Genomic DNA, 21,994 nt, shown 5'->3' with positions numbered 1-21,994 from the left:
GATTGAATGGCGGAGCAGGCTCAAGGAGCCGTATAGCCTACTCCTGCTCCTATTTCTTACGTTCTTATGTTCTTACAATGTTGCCAAAAAGAGTGGTAAGCCTGAAGATTGGGAGGGTTTTAGAAATCAGCAAAGGATGACCAAGAAATTGACAAAGAGGGAGAAAATAGAATGAGAATAAACTAGCAAAAATTATAAAAACAGATTGTGAGAGCTTCTACAAGTATGTAAAAAGGAAGCAATTAGCGAAAGTAAACATGGGTTCCTTAGAGGCAGGAGAAATTATAATGGGGAATAAGGAAATGGCAGAGATGTTAAACAAGTATTTTATATCTGTCTTCACAGTAGAAGACACAAAAAACATACCGGAAATAGTGGGGAACAAAGGGTCTAATAAGAGTGAGGAACTTAAAGTAATTAAAATTAGTAAAGAAAAAGTACTAGAGAAATTAATGGGACTAAAAGCCGACAAATCCCCATGACCTGATGGCCTACAACCTAGGGTTTTAGAAGAGGTGGCTGCAGAGATAGTGGATGCATTGGTTTTGATCTTCCAGATTTCCCTAGATTCCAGAATGGTCCCTGTGGATTGGAAGGTAGCAAATGTAATCCCGCTATTCAAGAAAGGAGGAAGAGAGAAAACAGGGAACTGTAGGCCAGTTAGCCTGACATCAATCGTAGGAAAAATGCTAGAATCTATTATTAAGGACATAATAACAGGACACTTAGAAAATCATAATATGATTAGGCAGAGTCAACCCGGTTTTATGAAAGGGAAATCATGTTTGACAAATCTATTAAAGTTTTTTGAGGGTGTAACTAGCAGGGTGAATATAGTATATTTGGATTTTCAAAAGGCATTCGATAAGTTGCCACACAAGAGGTTGTTGCACAAGATTAGGGCTCATGGGATTGGGGGTAATATATTAGCAAGGATTGAGGATTGGTTAATGGACAGAAAACGAAGAGTAGGAATAAATGGGTCATTTTCAGGTTGGCAGATTGTAACTAGTGGGGTGCAGCAAGGATCAGTGCTTGGGCCTCAGCTGTTTACAATCTACATTAATGACTTAGATGAGGGGACTGAGTGTAATGTATCCAAGTTTGCTAACAATACGAAGCTAGGTGGGAAAGTAAACTGTGAGGAGGACACAGAGTCTGCAAAGGGATATAGACAGGTTAAGTGAGTGGGCAAGAAGGTGGCAGATGGAGTATAATGTGGGGAAATGTGAAATTATCCACTTTGGTAGGAAGAATAGAAAAGCAGAATATTTTTTAAAAGGTGAAAGACTAAGAAATGTTGGTATTCAGAGGGATTTGGTTGTCCTTGTACAGAAATTACAGAAAGTTAATATGCAGGTACAGCAAGCAATAAGGAAGGCAAATGGTACGTTAGCCTTTATTGCAAGGAGGTTGGAGTATAAGAAAAGGGAGGTCTTGCTGTAACTATATAGGGCTCTGGTGAGACCACACTTGGAATGCTGTGTACAGTTTAGGTCTCCTTACCTAAGGAAGGATATACTTGCCTGAGAGGGGGTGCAACGAAGGTTCACTACATTGATTCCTGGGGTGAGAGGGTTGTCCTATGAGGAGGGATTGAGTAGAATAGGCCAAATTCTCTGGAGTTTAGAATTATGAGAGGTGATCTCATTGAAACGTATAAAATTCTTAGAGGACTTGACAGGGTAGATGCTGAGAGGCTGTTTCTCCTGGCTGAAGAGTCTAGAACTAGGGATCATAGTCTCAAGATAAGGGGTCGGCCAATTCATAGAATCATAGAATCATAGAAGTTACAACATGGAAACAGGCCCTTCGGCCCAACATGTCCATGTCGCCCAGTTTATACCACTAAGCTAGTCCCAATTGCCTCTCAGCATCTACCCTGTCAAGTCCTCTAAGAATTTTATACGTTTCAATGAGATCACCTCTCATAATTCTAAACTCCAGAGAATTTGGCCTATTCTACTCAATCCCTCCTCATAGGACAACCCTCTCACCCCAGGAATCAATGTAGTGAACCTTCGTTGCACCCCCTCTCAGGACTGAGATGAGGAAAAGTTTCTTCACTCAGAGGGTTGTGAAACTTTGGAATTCTGTACCCCAGAGGGCTGTGAATGCTCAGTCGTTGAGTATATTCAAGATTGAGATCGATGGACACAAACAGAATCAAGGGATATGGGGACAGGGTGCTAAAGTGGTGTTGAGATTGAAGATCTTATTGAATGGCGAAGCAGGCTCAAGGGGCCATATGGCCTACTCCTGCTCCTATTTCTTATGTTCTTATGGAACACTCATGCATCGTGTGTCACCTCCAGACTCAACTATTCCAGTGCTCTCCTGGCCAGCCTCCCATTCTCCACCCTCTGTAAACTTCAGTTCATCCAAACCTCTGCTGCCTGTATTCCATCCCCAAACCAAGTCCCGCTTATCCATCTTTCCTGTCCATCAACCTACGTTGATTCTTGGTCCCCCAATCCCTCAAATTTAAAATTTTCATTTTCGTGTTTTTGTTGCTCATGGCCTTGCCCCTCCCTATCTTTGTAACTTCCTCAAGTCCTACAACCCCCCCACCCACCCCCGAACTCTCCATTCTTCTGACTGTGGCCTTGTGCATCCCCCCTCCCTTCGCCTGACCATTGATGGCTATGCCTTGAGCCGCCTACGCCCCACTCTCTGGAGTTCCCACCCTAAACCCCTCCTCCCCGCCTTTAAGACCCTCCTTAAAAGCCATCTCTTCGACCAAACTTTTGGACACCTCATAATCCATTTTTTCCTTATATCCCTGTGAAGCAACTTGAGGCGTTTGTCTATGTTAAAGATGCTATGTAAATGCATGTTATTGTAAATTACTTCTTAGGGATAAATATTAAATCACAACTGTAACTGCCACCAGCTGGTGTTAAAACCTTTATGCCTCAAGTTCATGTGCTACCAGAAGTGGAATAAAGTAACATCTGCCGTCCGTTCCATCATCCAACTGATCTGATTGGTTAACACTGACAAAATGTCTGATTTTTCTCTTGAAACACCAACAAGCTGACACATACCTATTGCTGATTTTTCAAGGAGCTTGTTCCAAATTACCAAAGCTTCACAATTGACTATCTAAACTGAGTGATTAAAAGTTTCCAAATTAAGGCAACCCCATTGCCTGTCAATTTAAAATGCAAAGTGAGGGTAGTGTTCATTATTTATCAGTTCTGAAGGCATTTATACTTGTTTGCTGTACAAGTGTGTCAGTAATTTTGAGATGTGCCAGTGTCCATTTTTTGCTCTGCAACTGCATGTTGACCAGTGAGATTAGCTTTCTGGTTTTGTGCTTTTGGTGACATTTAACTGTCGCTATGCTCACTGCAGGAGTTTCAGAACAACCATCTAATGTGTAAAAATATCACTAAAGTGTTCAGATCCCTGATCCGCAAATGGCTACTTTTATTTATAAACAAAAGCATTAGTGGATCAATCCGCAACTGGTCTTGCAGGGTCGTGATGATCAAAAGACACCTGGAAATTTCTATGATTTTTTTTTAATTGGACCACTTCTTCTTTCGAAAGTAGGAACCTTAGGTCAACTAATAGAACACAGAAACAACCAGAGCTATTCAGTTCCACAAGTCGACAAGCGAAAACTGATTAGTTGGGCTTATGTTTCTAAATGTTCACTGAGACATTGCAGTGAATAGTAGCAAAGTTATTGATAGATTAGCGACACATAACCAACGCTTGGACTTCATGTTTTAGAGTTTTTGTCCAACAACTGTTTATTTTTATTTGTTTTATTTGAATTGTCAGATTAATGGAAGTAATATTTCTCTTTGAACCGTATTCCGAATTCATTTTTGAAAATAGACCTTCTGAAGTAGATATGTTTGGTCCGGCAAGTTCATCTGCAAATACCCCCAAAAAATATTGTGCCTATGCCACTGTGATCTTGTTCGAACTGTGCACCCACAGTTGTTATGGGTTAGTTTCCACACTAAATGAGATAGCTTTACTCTTCAATGTATACATATACATTAATAAATGTAAAATTGGGGGACCTGCCCTGATCGTTGAAAACATATGTAAACCACTTTTAATTTGTCTTTTGACTAAATTGTAGTAGCTTTTAATCTTAATCTATATAATTAAATCTGAAATTAAATTGGAAAATAAGATTTAGAGTGGTGCATTTGTGCGAAGGTCCTTAGTTCTCTCCCTTCCTGTTCTGAAGGCACTGATATTGCTGGGTTATGTTGCATTTGTACCTGCAGCCCTCCACCATCTTGCCTAAATAACCATTGTTTATGAGTGAGGCATGTGTGAATATTAATAGGACATTCAACCATTGGGGTACCACAGCTGAGCCTGATCCTATCCTCACTAATGACCACATATACATTTTCCAGCAGAAGTCACTAGATAGCGTCAGGAGTGGGAACTCGAGCTGATTTTTTTCTCTCCATAGCCCACGGCACTGAGGCCAATTGTAGTGCCCCTATTGCCACTCTGGATGAGATCAGCTAACTCAACACAGATCAGAGTATAAATCTAGGGTATTCCTAGTTAGTAAGGCTAGTTGGTACATTTACGCACTGAGTAAGGGAAGCATAAGGTGGTGCTTTATTATCTAATAGCTGCTATGCATATGCTAACATTGTACTTTACAAGATCCTCTTGTGTTTTATCCTAGTATAAACCAGTAGACATACTGGTTTTTTGCAATGGTCCAATTTAAGAAACTTGTCACTAATTTTCATTAGAAACTCCCAGGGAATGTGTACTGTTTCAGTTTCCCTTTTATTGTCCTGCTGTGGTTATATAAAACATGACTTCCAGTAACTTTGTCTGGGAAATCTAAATCTGATTTCCCCAAGTATTCAGAGTATTGTTTTTATATGTGCATGGTACTGTAAAGAGTTTTAGACTGCTTCAGGTCACTTTGCTGATGCACATTGACTGCAGTAACCTTTCACAACCATTGACTTTAAACCCTGCCAAATAGTGAACTGCTGTGATGTGTAAAGAAGGACTCTCAGTAAATAAACTACAGCAACAAAACAAAATAACGTTTCTTAAAACTTTTTAAAAAAGAAATCTATCAGGGTTGAAGAAATAGCTTTGCATGTAATCCGAGCCAAAGTTGGACCATATCTAAACTATCTTTTATGGCTGAATATATTGAAAACCATATGCAAGTCCAAACTCCCAAAACCCATTTTGGTTTTTATTCTTCCAAGACTGTAGGAATTAAGTTCCACTTTAAATCTAAACTAAGTTTCTGTTAATTATGAATTTATTCCAAAGTCATATGATGTACATATCAGAAAAGTGAAACACACTCAGATGAAGACAGTTAAAGGATGGAAGCAGGACAATTCAGTTTGCATGTTGTACCCAGATGTATGAAATGGCATTCATTATTACCCATTGATAAATGTCTACAGAGATTTCTAGGAATTCTTTTCAAATTGCAGCAGAACAGCTGTGCTTTTCAATTCACATTTTTATAATAGTAGCAAACAACACAAGGGAAATGATTCATGTGCATATTTATTCCACATAGGACAGCTCCAGGGAGATCCTGTCATTTGTTGTTTGATCTTCTTTGGCCTAAAACTTTTAAGCATGCTGTATACAGTAAAAGCTGCCTCGCCACATTGTAGTTCATCGAGTTCCCATAGTGATCCTAAATGTGTTTGCTTCATATCAAGGATATCAATTTTACTTCAAACCCTTTCAGTGCTGAATTTTTAAAAATAATTTTTACAATATTTCTCTAGACCTACAACATCAGTAGTGATGTTACAGTCTGTAAAAAATTCAAACACTAAGGCTAGAAATTTGGCCATGGAGCACCCATTGTTACAGCGCTACGTGGCCTCCCAAAGTTCTAAAATGGCATCCAGGATGCACGCGCATGCTTCTAGCGTGACGTGCGCCGGATGCCATCTTGGTAAAGGGGTTTGCGCAGGCAAAGCTAATGAATGCTAGCAGCATGTAAAGTAAGGAGAATGTGAGTTAGATCAGTGTGCAACGCTGATTTAAAGGCATAGACACCATTTTGTCACTTAACGCTGCAGGCAACGCACTGCCTTAATCACGACCAGCTAAACATGTCTAGACGGCCTGGAGGACCCCCCACCGGTGCTATTTAAAGGGAACATGCAGGATTTACACGTTAGTTACTGGATTATTGCTTCTGGCTGCTGATGCATTTGTACCTGTTTTTGGAAGTCTATTATACTTGAACACTAGGACTAGGGGACATAGCCTAACATTTAGAGCCAGGACTTGCAGGGGTGAAGTTAGGAAACGCAAAGGGCCCGATTTTACCAGGGGTGCGGGTTCTCGTCGGGTAGGCCAGCGGGCGCGTTGAAAATTAGTGGGTTGCCCGCGCGATCGTAGCAGGCAACACACTAATTGGATCCACTTACCTGCTCCTCCGGGTTCCCCGATGCTGATCTGCGACTCGGGCGGGCTGCGCATGCGCAGTAAGCTCTGTCAGCTGGAGGCGCTCTATTTAAAGGGGCAGTCCTCCACTGACAGATGCTGCCACAAACAGCAAAAATTACAGCATGGAGCAGCCCAGGGAGAAGGCTGCTCCCAGTTTAATGATGCCTCATCCCAGGTATCATTAGATGGGGTGAGGACAGAGATCTTCCCCCCGGCGGGCGGGAGGAAGCGGCCCACCTCTGCCACCAAGAAGGCCTGGCTCGAGGTGGCAGAGGGGGTCACCTGCGCCACCAACATATCGCCCACCTGCATACAGTGCAGGAGGCGCTCCAATGACCTCAGTAGGTCAGCCACAGTGAGAACACGTAGTCTTTCCCCTACACTCCGCCTGCCACAACACTGCCCCCACCCCACATCTCCTTCGGCACTGCCAACACTACTCTGTCACATGACCCCTCATACCCACTCAAACCTCATCCTCAACTTACCTGCACCTACTCATCTCGCGAGTACTCACCCCGCCACTACCACGCAACCCAATCCTCATACAATCTCATGGCTCTATCCCATACTCACCCTCTCGTGCATCTCTCTCACGGCCAGCCTCACTCAACCTGCCACCACCTGTGCTGCAGCCACAGGGCATGCATCACATATGTGCAGTAGGCAGCGTAAGGCAAACGTATCGTGAGCATGAAGGGGATGCACAAGGGTGTTTGACGGTTCGTCATGGTTCTTACTTCTATTGAATTAAAGAACAACTCACATCACACATTATATTGGCACCACGACTGCCATGTCTTTGCGAATCCTGTCCGGTTTGTGCAATAATGCCCGCTCCTGGGTATCCCTATGAGGACCCACCACTGATGCCACCCAGTGTGTCACTGCAGAGTGGGTGTAGGTGTATTTGCAGGGCTCTTCTGCGCAGACGACTGAGAGACATCGGGTATGTCCCCGGTTGCAGCCTGGAAGGCTGTGGAGCAGAAGTTCGGGAGGGCAGTGGTGACTTTGACAGCGACAGGTAGGAAGATGGTGCACGGGCCAGCCAGGAGCAGCTCGGCATGAAAGAGGCTGCAGATGTCCACGGCGACATGTCGAGTGACTCTGAGCCTCCGTGTGCACTGCTGCTCAGAGAGGTCCAGGAGGCTGAGCCTCGGTCTGTGGAATGTGTGGCGAGGGTAGTGCCCTCTGCGACTCATCTCTCTCTGCGGTAGCCCTCCCTCCTGCTGTACAGGTGGATGTGTCACAGCACTCTGTTGTGGAGCTCCACGTGTCAGAGGTGGACAGCGTGGATGGCGAGGCTGGTGAGGCTGGTGATGCCGTTCGCCCTCCGAGGAGGTCATGGCTGCAGCTACGGCGGCCCCCATCCGCAAGATGTACATCTGAGGGGGTCCGCAAGGTAGGTACATGTCTCCGGACCCCGGGGTAAGTGTGCAGGTTGGTGACTTCGACCATCAAGAGGAGGGTGGTGGAGGCCAAACTTTGTCCCAAATGACAGAGCGGCCTCCTGCAATGGCTGAGGGTCTCCCCCCCCCAACCTGTCAAATGGACCCTTGCAGCTGCCACAGGCTGACGGCTGCAACACGTCCATTTCAACTGGGACTGTTTCCCCCAGTGTGTGAAACAGTCCCATGTTTATCCAAAATCACACAGAGTCCCTTAATCAGGTCAGTTAATGACCTGAACAACCAAAGTAAATACACTCAAGTGGCATCCCGTTGGCTTTAATTGCCTGCGGGATTCCCACCAGCGCGGGCTGCGCACGTACCCCCGCACGTCAGCGCGGAACCCGGACGTGGGCGGGATCGAGGCGCGATCCGGTCCCGCTCCGGGATTTGGGAATTTTCGGGGCCCCCCCGCCGAGAACGCACCCGGTAGCGGGTGCTAAAATCGGGCCCAAAGAGTGGGAAAAGTTTGGAACGCTCTTCCACAAACGTCAGATGATGCTAGCTCAATTGTTAATTTTAAGTCTGAGATTGATAGATGTTTGTTAACCAAGGGTATTAAGGAATATGGTGCTAAGGCGGGTATATGGAGTTAGGCCATAGATCAGCCATGATCTTATTGAATGGCGGAACAAGCTTGAGGGACTAAATGCCACTGCCACTTGCTGCCTCCTGTAATGTGCCACCTTCTCCTGCAAGAAAGTGGGACGTGTGTCGGTGTGTATCCTGAAGGATGTTTGGCTGATGTGCCTGTCATGGTTGAATAGCTGCCAGTATGTGTGACCTGCAGCTTGGGAACAGTGGTAATGTGTGAGGTTGAGAGGAAGCATCTGATTGGAAGAGTTGAGTACTGATTGAAAGAGTTTGTTGGTAGGTGGGTGATGGGGGGGGATGTAGTACGTGGAGCAGTGGATGGGGCTAGTGGTGCAGTTGGCAGGAGATGCCACTCGACAGTTGACCTCACTGACCTTGACTACTCGTGTCAAAGCATTGAATTTCTTCCTGCACTGCATCCATGTTTGTGGTGCCATGCACCTGGCATTGACTTTGTCTCCTACTGCCTCCCACGCCTCAGGAGCATATGTCTGGAGGGCCTCTTGCCCTCCTGTCAAAATAGGATGCCCCTCCTGCTGTCCACCTCTTGCACCACCTCTGGTGCATCATCAGAGAACTTTGGTGCACGCTCTCTCACAGGCCTGGGAGAAACTCAGATCGGCAGATTGGTGAGGTCTAGCGTGCAAATTGGAGGATGAGGGATTTAGTAGTCCGCAACCTTTATTCAATGTTTTAACATAACTCAATAGTTTGTAAACATAGGGACGGGACTTGCATCTGTGTTTTATGGGCATTGCGGTGAACGATTAGCCTGTGTGATGTCTGATCTCCGTTCAGACTCCGTGCGGACCCGTTCCTTATTTTTTTACAAATAAGAGGTGCAGGCTACCTTAAAGAGGTGCAGCCTGCCTTTAAGAGGTGGGGGCAACCACCCGAGATTTGGGCTGGTGAGAAGTGGAGACAGTAGAGAAAATGGAGAGACGAACACAGCTTGGGCTTCATGCTGCACATTTATCAGGTAAATGAAGTTGCAGTACCAATCTAACGTGCTGGCTGCGTAGGTACCACCAGCCACGGGCTAATCGTGCACTGCAATGCCCGGGCCCGGATTCGGTGGTTCACCAATTTAACCCCCTAAATACATCACTGGTTAGGCCCCAGCTGGAATATTGTGTCCAATTCCGGGAAGCACACTTTAGGAAGGATGTCAAGGGCTTAGACGGGGTGCAGAGGAGATTTACTAGACTGGTACCAGGGATACAGGACTTCAATTACATGGAAAGAGAACCTGGGGTTGTAATCCATAGAGTAGCGAAGGTTGAGGGTTAAGGGGAGATTTAACAGAATCATAGAATGGTTACAGCACAGAAGGAGGCCATTCGGCCCATCGTGCCCATGCCGGCTCTTTGTAAGAGCAATCCAGTTAGTCTCATTCCCCTGCTCTTTTCCCGGAGCCCTGCAGATTTTTTCCCTTCAAATATTTATCCAATTCCTTTTTGAAAGCCATGATTGAATCTGCTTCCACCACCCTTTCAGGCAGCGCATTGCAGATCATAACTACTCGCTGCGTAAAAAAGTTTTTCCTCATGTCGCCTTTGGTTCTTTTGTCAATCACCTTAAATCTGTGTCCTCTGGTTCTCGACCCTTCCACCAATGGGAACAGTTTCTCTTTATTTACTTTATCTAAACCCTTCATGATCTCCTCTTAACCTTCTCTCCTCTAAGGCGAACAACCCCAGCTTCTCCAGTCTATCCACATAACTGAAGTCTCTCACCCCTGGAACCATTCTAGTAAATCTTTTCTGCACCCTTTCTAAGGCCTTCAAATCCTTCCCAAAGTACGCTGCCCAGAATTGGACACAATACTCCAGCTGTGGCCGAACCAGTGTTTTATAAAGGTTCAACGTAACTTCCTTGCTTTTGTACTCTATGCCTCTGTTTATAAAATCCAGGATCCTGTATGCTTTTTTAACCGCTTTCTCAACCTGCCCTGCCACCTTCAAAGATTTGTGCGCATATTCCCCCGGTCTCTCTGTTCCTGCACCCTCTTTAGAATTGTACCATTTAGTTTATATTGCCTCTCTTCATTCTTCCTGTTAAAATGTATCACTTCGCACTTCTCTGCATTAAATTTCATCTGCCATGTGTCCGCCCATTCCACCAGCCTGTCTATGTCTATTTGAAATCTATTACTATCCTCCTCACTGTTTACTACACTTCCAAATTTTGTATCATCTGCAAATTTTGAAATTGTGCCCTGTACACCCAATTCCAAGTCATTAAATATATATCAAAAAAAGCAGTGGTCCTATCACCGACCCTGGGGAACACCACTGTATACCTTCCTCCAGTCCGAAAAACAGCCATTCACCACTGCTCTCTGTTTCCTGTCACTTAGCTGCTTTTGTATCTATGCTGCCACTGCCTTTTATTCCATGGGCTTCAGTTTTGCTGACAAGCCTATTGTGTGGCACTTTATCAAACGCCTTTTGAAAGTCCATATACATAACATCAACCACATTGCCCTCATCAACCCTCTCTGTTACCCCATCAACCCTCCCTGTTATCTCATCAAAAACTCAATCAAGTTAATTAAACATGATTTGCCTTTAACAAATCCGTGCTGGCTTTCCTTTATTAATCCACACTTGTCCAAGTGACTATTAATTTTGTCCCGGATTATCGTTTCTAAAAGCTTCCCCACCACCACGGTTAAACTGACTGGCCTGTAGTTGCTGGGTTTATCCTTACACCCTTTTTTGAACAAGGGTGTAACATTTGCAATTCTCCAGTCCTCTGGCACCACCCCCATATCTAAGGAAGATTGGAAGATTATGGCCAGCACCACTGCAATTTCCATCCTTTCTTCCCTCAGCAACCTAGCATGCATCCCATCCGGACTGGGTGACTTATCTACTTTAAGTACAGCTAGCCTTTCTGGTACCTCCTCTTTATCACAATAGAATCATAGAAAGGTTACAGCATAGAAGGAAGCCATTTGGCCCTTCAAGTCCATGCCGGCTCTATGCAAGAGTGTAAGAACATAAGAAATAAGAGCAGGAGTAGGCCATCTGGCCCCTAGAGCCTGCTCCACCATTCAACAAGATCATGGCTGATCTTCTACCTCAACGCCATTTTCCTGCACCATCCCCTTGATGCCTTTAATATCTAGAAATCTATCGATCCCTGTTTTGAATGTACTCAATGACCGAGCCTCCACAGCCCTGTGGGGTAGAGAATTCCAAAGATTAACCACCCTCTGAGTGAAGAAATTTCTCCTCATCTCAGTCCTAAATGGCCTACCCCTTATTCTGAGACTGTGGCCCCTTGGTTCTAGACTCCCCAGCCAGGGGAAACATCCTCCCTGCATCTACCCTGTTGAGCCCTGTAAGAATTTTGAATGTTTCAATGAGATCACCTCTCATTCTTCTAAACTCTAGAGAATACAGGCCTAGTCTACTCAATCTCTCCTCATACGATAATCCCGCCATCCCGGGAATCAGTCTGGTGAACCTTCATTGCACTCCCTCTATGGCAAGTATATCCTTTCTTACCAAAACTGTACACAATACTCCAGGTGCGGTGTCACCAAGGCCCTATAAAATTGCAGTAAGGCATCTTTACTCCTGATCTCAAATCCTCTTGTAATGAAGGCCAACATACCATTTGCCTTCCTAACTGCTTGCTGCACCTGCATGTTAGCTTTCAGTGACTCATGTACAAGGACACCCAGGTCCCTTTGAACATCAATATTTCCCAATCTCTCACCATTTAAAAAATACTCTGCATTTCTGTTTTTCTTACCAAAGTGGATAACTTCACATTTTTCCACATTATATTCCATCTGCCATGTTCTTGCCCATTCACATGGCCTGTCTATATCCCCTTGATGCCTCTTTGCATCCTCCTCACAACTCTCATTCCCACCTAGTTTTGTGTCATCAGCAAACTTGGAAATATTACATTTGATCCCCTCATCCAAATCATTGATATAGATTGTGAATAGCTGGGGCCTAAGCACCGATCCCTGTGGTACCCCACTAGTCGCAGTCTGCCAAGCTGAAAAAGACCCGTTTATTCCGACTCTGTTTTCTATCTGTTAACCAATTCTCAATCCATACCAGTATATTACCCCCAATTCCACGTGCTCTAACTTTGTTCACCAAATCCAGCTAATTCCACTCCTCCGCCATTTCCCCGTAGCCTTGCAAATTTTTTCCTTTCAAGTACTTATCCAGTTCCTTTTTGAAGGCCATGATTGAATCTGCCTCCAGCACCACCTTGGGCAGTGCATTCCAGATCCTAACCACTTGCTGTGTAAAAAAGTTTTCCTCATGTCACCTTTGGTTCTTTTGCCAATCACCTTAGAGATGTTCAAAATCATGAAGGATTTTGATAGAGTAAATAAGGAGAAATTGTTTCCAGTGGCAAAAAGGTCAATAATCAGAAGACACAGATTTAAGGTAATTGGTAAAAGAACCAGAGGGGAGATGAGGAAAAAAAATTTTTAACAGCAAGTTATGATGATCTGGAATGCACTGCCTGAGAGGGTGGTGGAAGCAGATTCAATAATAACTTTCAAAAGGGAATTGGATAAACACTTGAAGGGGAAATATTTGCAGGGCTACGGGGAAAGTGCAGGGGAGTGGGATTAATTGGATAGCTCTCTCAAAGAGCAGGCGCGATGGGCCAAATGGCCACCTTTTGTGCTGTATTATTCTATGACTGTATGATAATACTCTCTGAAATGTAACCCATTCTGACCAGGGTGAATTATTTGTAATGCAGACCATAATCATTTTGATGGTCAAGAAAAGTTTGAATAGGAGACCCCACTTTTAAACTCTATACAAGGTCTACAGGAATGATTTTCTTTAAAAAGGAGCATTTATGAAACAATGACCATTTTTATAAGTGAGACAAGAGCTCAACTGCTGACCCTGGGTGGAAATTGCCATATGAATTTTTTTCAAATGGCCAATTGGAGGGCAAATCTTTAACTTCTGGGGAAATCCTCCATTTCGTGCACTTGTATTAATGACCAAAATTGTGGGTAAATATGCAACTTTGCATTACAGCTGGCTCATAACTAGTATGTAATGTGTGAAGTGAAAATTTGATAGGCTAAGGAAGTCAAAAGAATACAAGGCACATGCCTTGATGGACTAAATGTAAGAGTACTTAAAGAAATTGCTAATGAAATTGATTACATCCTTGCCACTATCTTTAGGGAATCATTAATGCCTTAGGATTGGAAAACGGGTAACATAACACCAGTCTTTAAAAAGATGACCCAGTGAACTACAAATCAGTGAGTCTAACATCTGTTCCGGGTAAAATATTACAAGGCATCCTGAAAGAAGAGATATTGAAACACCTAGATAGGTATGATATAGCAAGAGGAAGTCAGCATGGATTTGTGGGAAGCAGGTCTTGCTTAACAAATTTACTGAGATTCCTTCAGGAAATGACCTTTTTGGCAATAGAAATTCTGTGAAAGTGATGTATTAAATATTAGCAAGGCTTTTGATCCAGTGCCACATAATCGATTAGTCCAAAATGTAGGAAGGCATGAGCTAGGAGACAAGTATCCGAGTTGGAGTGAAAATTGGCTGAACCAAGTGGTCATGAATGGAGCTGTGCAGATTCAAGTGGTCACTCGTGGCCGTTGTTGTTTATAAAGGATTTGGAGTTAAGGACAGAAACCTACCTCTTTGTCCAAGCATTTGGTCACCTGTCCTAACATCTCCTTATGTAGCTCAGTGTCAAATTTTATTTGATAATGCTCCCGTGAAGTGCCTTAGGACTATATAAATGTGCTATATAAATGCAAGTTGTTGTTGAAACAAAGCTGTCTAAGTTTGCAGATGACACCAAATTAAGGAGGGGGGTTTCAGTTAATAGGGAAAAAACAAGCCAAATATCTGGAAAGGTTGGGATGGTGGACTGATGAGTGGCAAATGGTGTTTAATGTGAACAAATGCAAGGCAATCAGATTGCAAATATATACTAAATAGCTCTAGGCTAGAGGACACAACATAGGAGAGGAGTAACAGGTATTGGTGCATAGTTCACTGAAACCATTAGTACAATATGTGGCAGCATAAGGAAAGTTAACTGGATCTTGGGATGTTTATAGCTAGAGAGATACACCACAAATCCCAGATGGTAATAATGAGTCTGTACAAGGCACTGATATGACCACATCTGGAGTATTGTGACAAATTGTTTGCCATGCTATGTCAAGGATATTCAGGCACTGGAAATAGGACAGAAAAGGGCAACAAAACTGATACTTATCTTAAATCATCTGCGCTATGAGGAGAGGTTGACAACCTTGGGATTGTTTACTCTGGAGAAGAGGAGATTCAGAAGATACTATTCAAGTACTTTAAGAGAATAGATAATTTGAACCCAATGATATGTTTGAGATACAGCAAGCTCTAGAACCAGAGGACACTGGCTAATACTTAGAAGAGGGAAGGTGCACAGACAGATAACATTTAACTACTTTATGCAGAGAGCAGTGAACGTGTGGAAGAATTTAAAGGAACATTGGATAGATATTGGAGGGAGTGGGCAAATATGGTATTAGTTTTTGGGATCAGCCAGGTGGAATACAGAGTCTTCTCTGGGAGTGCACTGTCCTATGTTCCTGAAAGTATTTGTACTGTATTTATATTTGTAGTTACAGGGTACGTAAAGGGCTGCTGCTGCTCCTCCACTGGCGGCGTCAGAATGGGGATAACATTGACGAGACGTGGAAGCAGGAGATGGCTGCCTTCACCATCCAGCTAGCCTGGAGGAAGTATCTCAGTGGCAATGTCCTGAATGTTATTTCCAGCAAAAGCAGCCAAACATTCAGCAACAGGAGCTCCTGTGTCAGGACAGCCAAGCAGCACTCAGCGTTAAAGCAAATTTATGGTAATTCACTTTCAACAATACCGTCTTAATAAGGTTCATTTATGCATGTAATGGGAAGAAGGATTAAAAAGGACAGATTGAATCTCGTTAAAGCATTATCATCTTTCCAATTGGAGGATGAATGGAGTCCTGAAAATTAAACAACTAATAGTTACAAGCAGGCATATTGATCTTATGCCATGCATAAATTAGTATGTACCTGAGTAAAGATGTTAATTATTGTAATGCATTAGTAGCTATTTATAGAACTTGTGGGGTGTTCACAAGGAATTAATTATTTGTTTATGTCTAATTGTCAGGAAAACCTCAGGAAGAAAAAGGCTACAATTTACAACGATCATCCCCTTTTAGGAATGGTCATACCTCTGTCCAGAAAACATGTAAGTACTGAAAGATGTATTGTATCACCAGCTGCAGCAATGACACCACAATTTAATGAAGGTCTCACCAGACTAGTATCTTCTTTTTAAGTATTCAGAAGTGGGCAAAATGTGCATGTTTTAAAAAAAATTGCAAACATTAAACCTAATTGAAATCTGCATCAAACATGTTTAGTATCAAATTATTTTTTACCAGCGGATATCCCAAGGCATTGCTCATGCTAAATTAATTGATACACTGTTTTATAATGACAGGAGCATTAAAAGAAAGAACTTGCATGTATGTGTATGTAGTGTCTTTCATGACCTTGATGTACCAAAGCACTTCACAGCAAATGAAGAGGAGTCACTGTTGTAAAAATTCCCCTGCTTTTCTTCGAATAGTGCCATGGGATTTTTTATGTCCATCTAAGAGGGCAAACAGGGCCTCAGTTTAATATCTCATCTGAAAGATGGCAATTCCGACAGTGCAGCAGTCCCTCAATACAGCATTGAAGTGTCAGCCTAGATTATCTGCTCAAGTCTCCAGAGTGGGGCTTGAACCCACAACCTTGTGACTCAGACGTGAGAGTGCTACCACTGAACCAAGGCTGACATTATACTATGTAATGCAAAAAGTGTAACACCTGAAGTGTGACACTCTCTCAAAATTTGCTTATATAGATGTAGGATTTATTCTTTAGCAATTTCAACCTTAATCTTCTTTTCCTTCTATTATACAGTGCCGATCAACAAAGACAGTCAGACAATCAGATTTGCAAATTACAGGAGAAGGCAAAGCAGGGTTGTCAGAGTATCCTTATCGCTTTAGTGTTCTATTTTCATAGAACAACTCTAGGTGCAGAGGAGATTTATTAGAATGGTGCCGGTGATGAGGGACTTCAGGTATGTGGAGAGACTGGAGAAGCTGGGATTGTTCTTCTTAGAGCAGAGAAAGTTAAGGGAAGATTTAATAGAAGTGTTCAAAATGATATGGGATTTTGATAAGAGTAGATAGGGAGAAAGTGTTTCCACTGGCAGGAGGATCAGTAACCAGAGGACACAGATTTAAGATAATTGGCAAAAGAACCTGGGAGGAGATGGGGAGAATTTTTATGAGGAGAGTTGTTATGATCTGGAATGAACTGCCTGAAAGGGTGTTGGAAGCAGATTCAATAATAACTTTCAAAAGAGAATTGGATAAATACTTGAAAAGGAAGTATTTGCAGGGCTATAGGGAAAGAGCAGGGGATTGGGACTAATTGGATAGCTCTATCAAAAAGCCAGCACAGGCATGATGGGCCAAAAGGCCTCCTCCTGTGTTGTAAGATTCTAATTTTCTATGAACATATATCCAAAATAGATTTCTGTAATTTTCAAATGAGTATTCTTTAATAAAAATAGACAAATATATGAAACCAAATAATGTTTTTAATTCTTAATTATTCTCTCCCCTTTACAATTGTTGGTCTTTCCATACCATGTACCATCCTGCCAAGAGGTTGGGGAAACAAACTGCTCCCAGCCCTTTGCGTACTCCATTCTACAACCAAGCACTAAAAAAACCCGAAAATGGCTCAGACTAACTTACCCTTTGAATTCCTATCCCTTCCTGTGAGGAAGCTTTAGCCACTGCAGCACAATAAGATTGGGGAACCTTAAGCATGAACTGTGCTCTCCCTTGCTGTACTGCAGATTGTTAGAGCTCCAGTACACTGTGCTAATCATTTTAGCGTGTCTTTATAGGGTAGGTTTTTCCTGGGCTTAGCACTCATTTCCTGGGCGCAACATAAAAGAAAATTGGGTGCTAACTCATGGAACCCATTTAGTACTGGCTGCTTTTTTCCTGTTTCCAAGTTTAGCACCTGCACTTTTTGCTCTCCTGGGGGCATTTCTCATTTGAGGGGTTTAAAAGGATAGCTACAAAGAAATTCTATCTGATGGAATCTAGAACAAGTGGGCATAATCTTAAAATTAGAGCTATGCCATTTGGAAGTGAAATGAGGTAGCACTTTTTCCACACAAAGTCTGGAAACTTGGAACTCTCTCCCCAAAAAGGCTGTGGATGATGGATCAGATGAAATGTTCAAGATGGAGATCAACTGTTGGCTAAGGGTATCAAGGGATAGGGAACAAAGGCAGATAAATGGAGTTGAGGTACAGATCAGCCGTAATCTAATAGAATGGCGGAACAGGCTCGAGAGTCTGAATGGCCTACTCCTATTTCTATGTTCCTCTGTAAAAGGGGGATGAAATGTGTTCATGGGAAGCGTGTGAAACTGAACGAAGCTCAAATCATAATATTTACCTCTTTGCCAGTCATGTGACGAATGGTGCAAGAGTCTTAAAGAGGAGGATAATGTATCCATTATTTTTTAAACTGTAGCTCTTGTCTATCTGAGTAGATTTCTTGCTGCTATATTGGAATCCTAGTACCAGTGCCAGAAAGACCTCCTCCTGGTTCAGTCAAAAATGAATATTTCACATGTGCAGTAGCTGCTTCATGGACAAAGCATATGTTCTGTTTCCTTGCAGGCTATTTGTAAAGCTGCCAAGTGGAATAATGTTTATACATTTACCAAATATCATTGCAAGCTCTGACTATGTCAGAAGAGGAACTTTGATGCCACTATGCTCTCCTTTTATAATTCTTAGAACAATGGGCAGGTACTTTTTTTTTATTCGTTCACGGGATGTGGGCGTCGCTGGCAAGGCCGGCATTTATTGCCCATCCCTAATTGCCCTCGAGAAGGTGGTCGTGAGCCGCCTTCTTGAACCGCTGCAGTCCGTGTGGTGACGGTTCTCCCACAGTGCTGTTAGGAAGGGAGTTCCAGGATTTTGACCCAGCGACAATGAAGGAACGGCGATATATTTCCAAGTCGGGATGGTGTGTGACTTGGAGGGGAACGTGCAGGTGGTGTTGTTCCCATGCGCCTGCTGCCCTTGTCCTTCTAGGTGGTAGAGGTCGCGGGTTTGGGAGGTGCTGTCGAAGAAGCCTTGGCGAGTTGCTGCAGTGCATCCTGTGGATGGTGCACACTGCAGCCACAGTGCGCCGGTGGTGAAGGGAGTGAATGTTTAGGGTGGTGGATGGGGTGCCAATCAAGCGGGCTGCTTTATCTTGGATGGTGTCGAGCTTCTTGAGTGTTGTTGGAGCTGCACTCATCCAGGCAAGTGGAGAGTATTCCATCACACTCCTGACTTGTGCCTTGTAGATGGTGGAAAGGCTTTGGGGAGTCAGGAGGTGAGTCACTCGCCGCAGAATACCCAGCCTCTGACCTGCTCTCGTAGCCACAGTATTTATATGGCTGGTCCAGTTAAGTTTCTGGTCAATGGTGACCCCCAGGATGTTGATGGTGGGGGATTCGGCGATGGTAATGCCGTTGAATGTCAAGGGGAGGTGGTTAGACTCTCTCTTGTTGGAGATGGTCATTGCCTGGCACTTATCTGGCGCGAATGTTACTTGCCACTTATGAGCCCAAGCCTGGATGTTGTCCAGGTCTTGCTGCATGCAGGCTCGGACTGCTTCATTATCTGAGGGGTTGCGAATGGAACTGAACACTGTGCAGTCATCAGCGAACATCCCCATTTCTGACCTTATGATGGAGGGAAGGTCATTGATGAAGCAGCTGAAGATGGTTGGGCCTAGGACACTGCCCTGAGGAACTCCTGCAGCAATGCCCTGGGGCTGAGATGATTGGCCTCCAACAACCACTACCATCTTCCTTTGTGCTAGGTATGACTCCAGCCACTGGAGAGTTTTCCCCCTGATTCCCATTGACTTCAATTTTACTAGGGCTCCTTGATGCCACACTCGGTCAAATGCTGCCTTGATGTCAAGGGCAGTCACTCTCACCTCACCTCTGGAATTCAGCTCTTTTGTCCATGTTTGGACCAAGGCTGTAATGAGGTCTGGAGCCGAGTGGTCCTGGCGGAACCCAAACTGAGCATCGGTGAGCAGGTTATTGGTGAGTAAGTGCCGCTTGATAGCACTGTCGACGACACCTTCCATCACTTTGCTGATGATTGAGAGTAGACTGATGGGGCGGTAATTGGCCGGATTGGATTTGTCCTGCTTTTTGTGGACAGGACATACCTGGGCAATTTTCCACATTGTCGGGTGGATGCCAGTGTTGTAGCTGTACTGGAACAGCTTGGCTAGAGGCGCAGCTAGTTCTGGAGCACAAGTCTTCAGCACTACAGCTGGGATGTTGTCAGGGCCCATAGCCTTTGCTGTATCCAGTGCACTCAGCCGTTTCTTGATATCACGTGGAGTGAATCGAATTGGCCGAAGACTGGCTTCTGTGATGGTGGGGATATCGGGAGGAGGCTGAGATGGATTATCCACTCGGCACTTCTGGCTGAAGATGGTTGCAAATGCTTCAGCCTTGTCTTTTGCACTCACGTGCTGGACTCCGCCATCATTGAGAATGGGGATGTTTGCAGAGCCTCCTCCTCCCGTTAGTTGTTTAATTGTCCACCACCATTCACGACTGGATGTGGCAGGACTGCAGAGCTTTGATCTGATCCGTTGGTTGTGGAATCGCTTAGCTCTGTCTATAGCATGTTGCTTCCGCTGTTTAGCATGCATGTAGTCCTGAGTTGTAGCTTCACCAGGTTGGCACCTCATTTTTAGATACGCCTGGTGCTGCTCCTGGCATGCTCTTCTACACTCCTCATTGAACCAGGGTTGATCCCCTGGCTTGTTGGTAATGGTAGATGCTGTTAAATCATTTTGTTGAACACATACAAGATTTTTTTTGGGACCATGTTCAAACTTTTAGTTCCATCATCTGGAGAAGAGAAAGAAACTGACTAGTGTTTCCTAATTCCTGTGCCCCTTCAACCCTGCCTCCTGACCGAGAGCATTTGTGAACCGAGAGCATCGTGGATGTGGGAGGCTATCTTGGATGGGGAAAAGGTTAGGTTCAGTAAGCAAGGTTTCAATGTTTGAAATAAGTCATTCAGTCAAAGGTGGCTGAGACTGATTTCTATTTTTTGAAAAAAAACAGACGGACAAGTTAAATGTCTGCACTCCCACCAATGTCTTCCTATAAGGATTATCTGCTGACACCACAAGAAGACCTTACATCACGAGGATAGTGTTGTGTTTGACCACATTTCTAAGTTTCACTCCAAAGCAATGTCAAAGCTCTAGCATTTTCAGGGAATCACCATAACCTCTTGTTAATATGACTCTTCGCCGATCTCAATGTGAAATTCAGATACTACTGTGTGGATGTTGAGGGGACTTTGTTTTTCTGTGAACAAAGTTAAAGGTCATTCATTGATTGAGACAGATTTTTGATGTCGTGGTACTTGGATTATTTATAAAAACAAGATCAGCAAGACAATGTGGAAAGAATATTTTAGACTATCTCCTGGAGGACATGGGACCTCCTGATGGTGCCAAGAGGTAACTTTATGCCATAACAACAGCCACATCCCAGGTCAGCTTACAGGAAATCACCCAACAGAGTGTCTGTAAAACTGTTACATTGAACACCATAAATCAGGAATGTCTTAAGCTTCATGGATTGCTTAGATATAAGATAGAACCTCGAAGAACACATAGTAGTTTAAATGAGTGTTCCCATTTATTTGCATATACCTCAAACCATCGATACTAACAGATTTAGGATTTATCCACCAGTGAGAAAACAGTATTAAGAACAGGCCTTCAGACCCATAGAATTCACACAGGATAAAGCAACGAGCAAGAAATATAAGCCAAATAAGCAGGGAAATATTTGGAGAGGCATTGCTGACTTCCCCAAGGTCCTGGATGTGATCAACAGCACTTATATGGATTGATCTAGTCATCTACATCAATTGCAGAGGTTTCTAGTCACTCAATGAGCAGGTGGTTTATGCTGCCCAAGGAAGGATCTTACACTGTGAATGCCCAGTATTCAATGTCGCCATATGATTTCTTCATCCTTAGCCCGTCTTTTCTGACTGAGGCATTTGAGTGAACTGTTTAAATATAAAGGAAATTTATTGTTTGATGTCAAGAGTTCAAAGTCCAGTGACTAGAGATGGAATCGTCCAAAATAGTACTCAGTTGAAGAGAATGCACTCACATATAGCATAGCAAACTCCAGTATTAAAAGAAATTGGAGCTTAGGGAATTGCTGGCTTGTCTTAAGGAGAATCGTGCAGCTCCCTTCAACCGTAGTTGTGGGTGACAGCATGGAGTCTGTCTGAAAAGTTCAAAGCTGTCACTGGTAATGCCAAAGACAATTTCTGATGAAGTGAGCAAAGACAGGTCACATT

General features: G+C 43.7%; 1 protein-coding gene across 3 annotated transcripts in view; it reads left to right on the top strand.

Moving 5' to 3' along the window:
- invs (inversin) overlaps positions 1-21,994 on the top strand; it is a 351,132-nt gene that overhangs the window by 289,615 nt on the left and 39,523 nt on the right. For all 3 annotated transcript variants that reach the window (XM_068004896.1, XM_068004906.1, XM_068004888.1), the window contains 2 exons: positions 15,127-15,362; positions 15,662-15,742. In XM_068004896.1, coding sequence (XP_067860997.1) covers positions 15,127-15,362; positions 15,662-15,742 — 317 coding nt within the window. The remainder of the gene's footprint in view (positions 1-15,126; positions 15,363-15,661; positions 15,743-21,994) is intronic.

The sequence above is a fragment of the Heptranchias perlo genome, chromosome 2, assembly GCF_035084215.1.
Source record: "Heptranchias perlo isolate sHepPer1 chromosome 2, sHepPer1.hap1, whole genome shotgun sequence".
Taxonomy (NCBI): domain Eukaryota; kingdom Metazoa; phylum Chordata; class Chondrichthyes; order Hexanchiformes; family Hexanchidae; genus Heptranchias; species Heptranchias perlo.
Note: the sequence above shows the minus strand (reverse complement) of the source record. Positions and strands in the feature narration are given on the sequence as shown.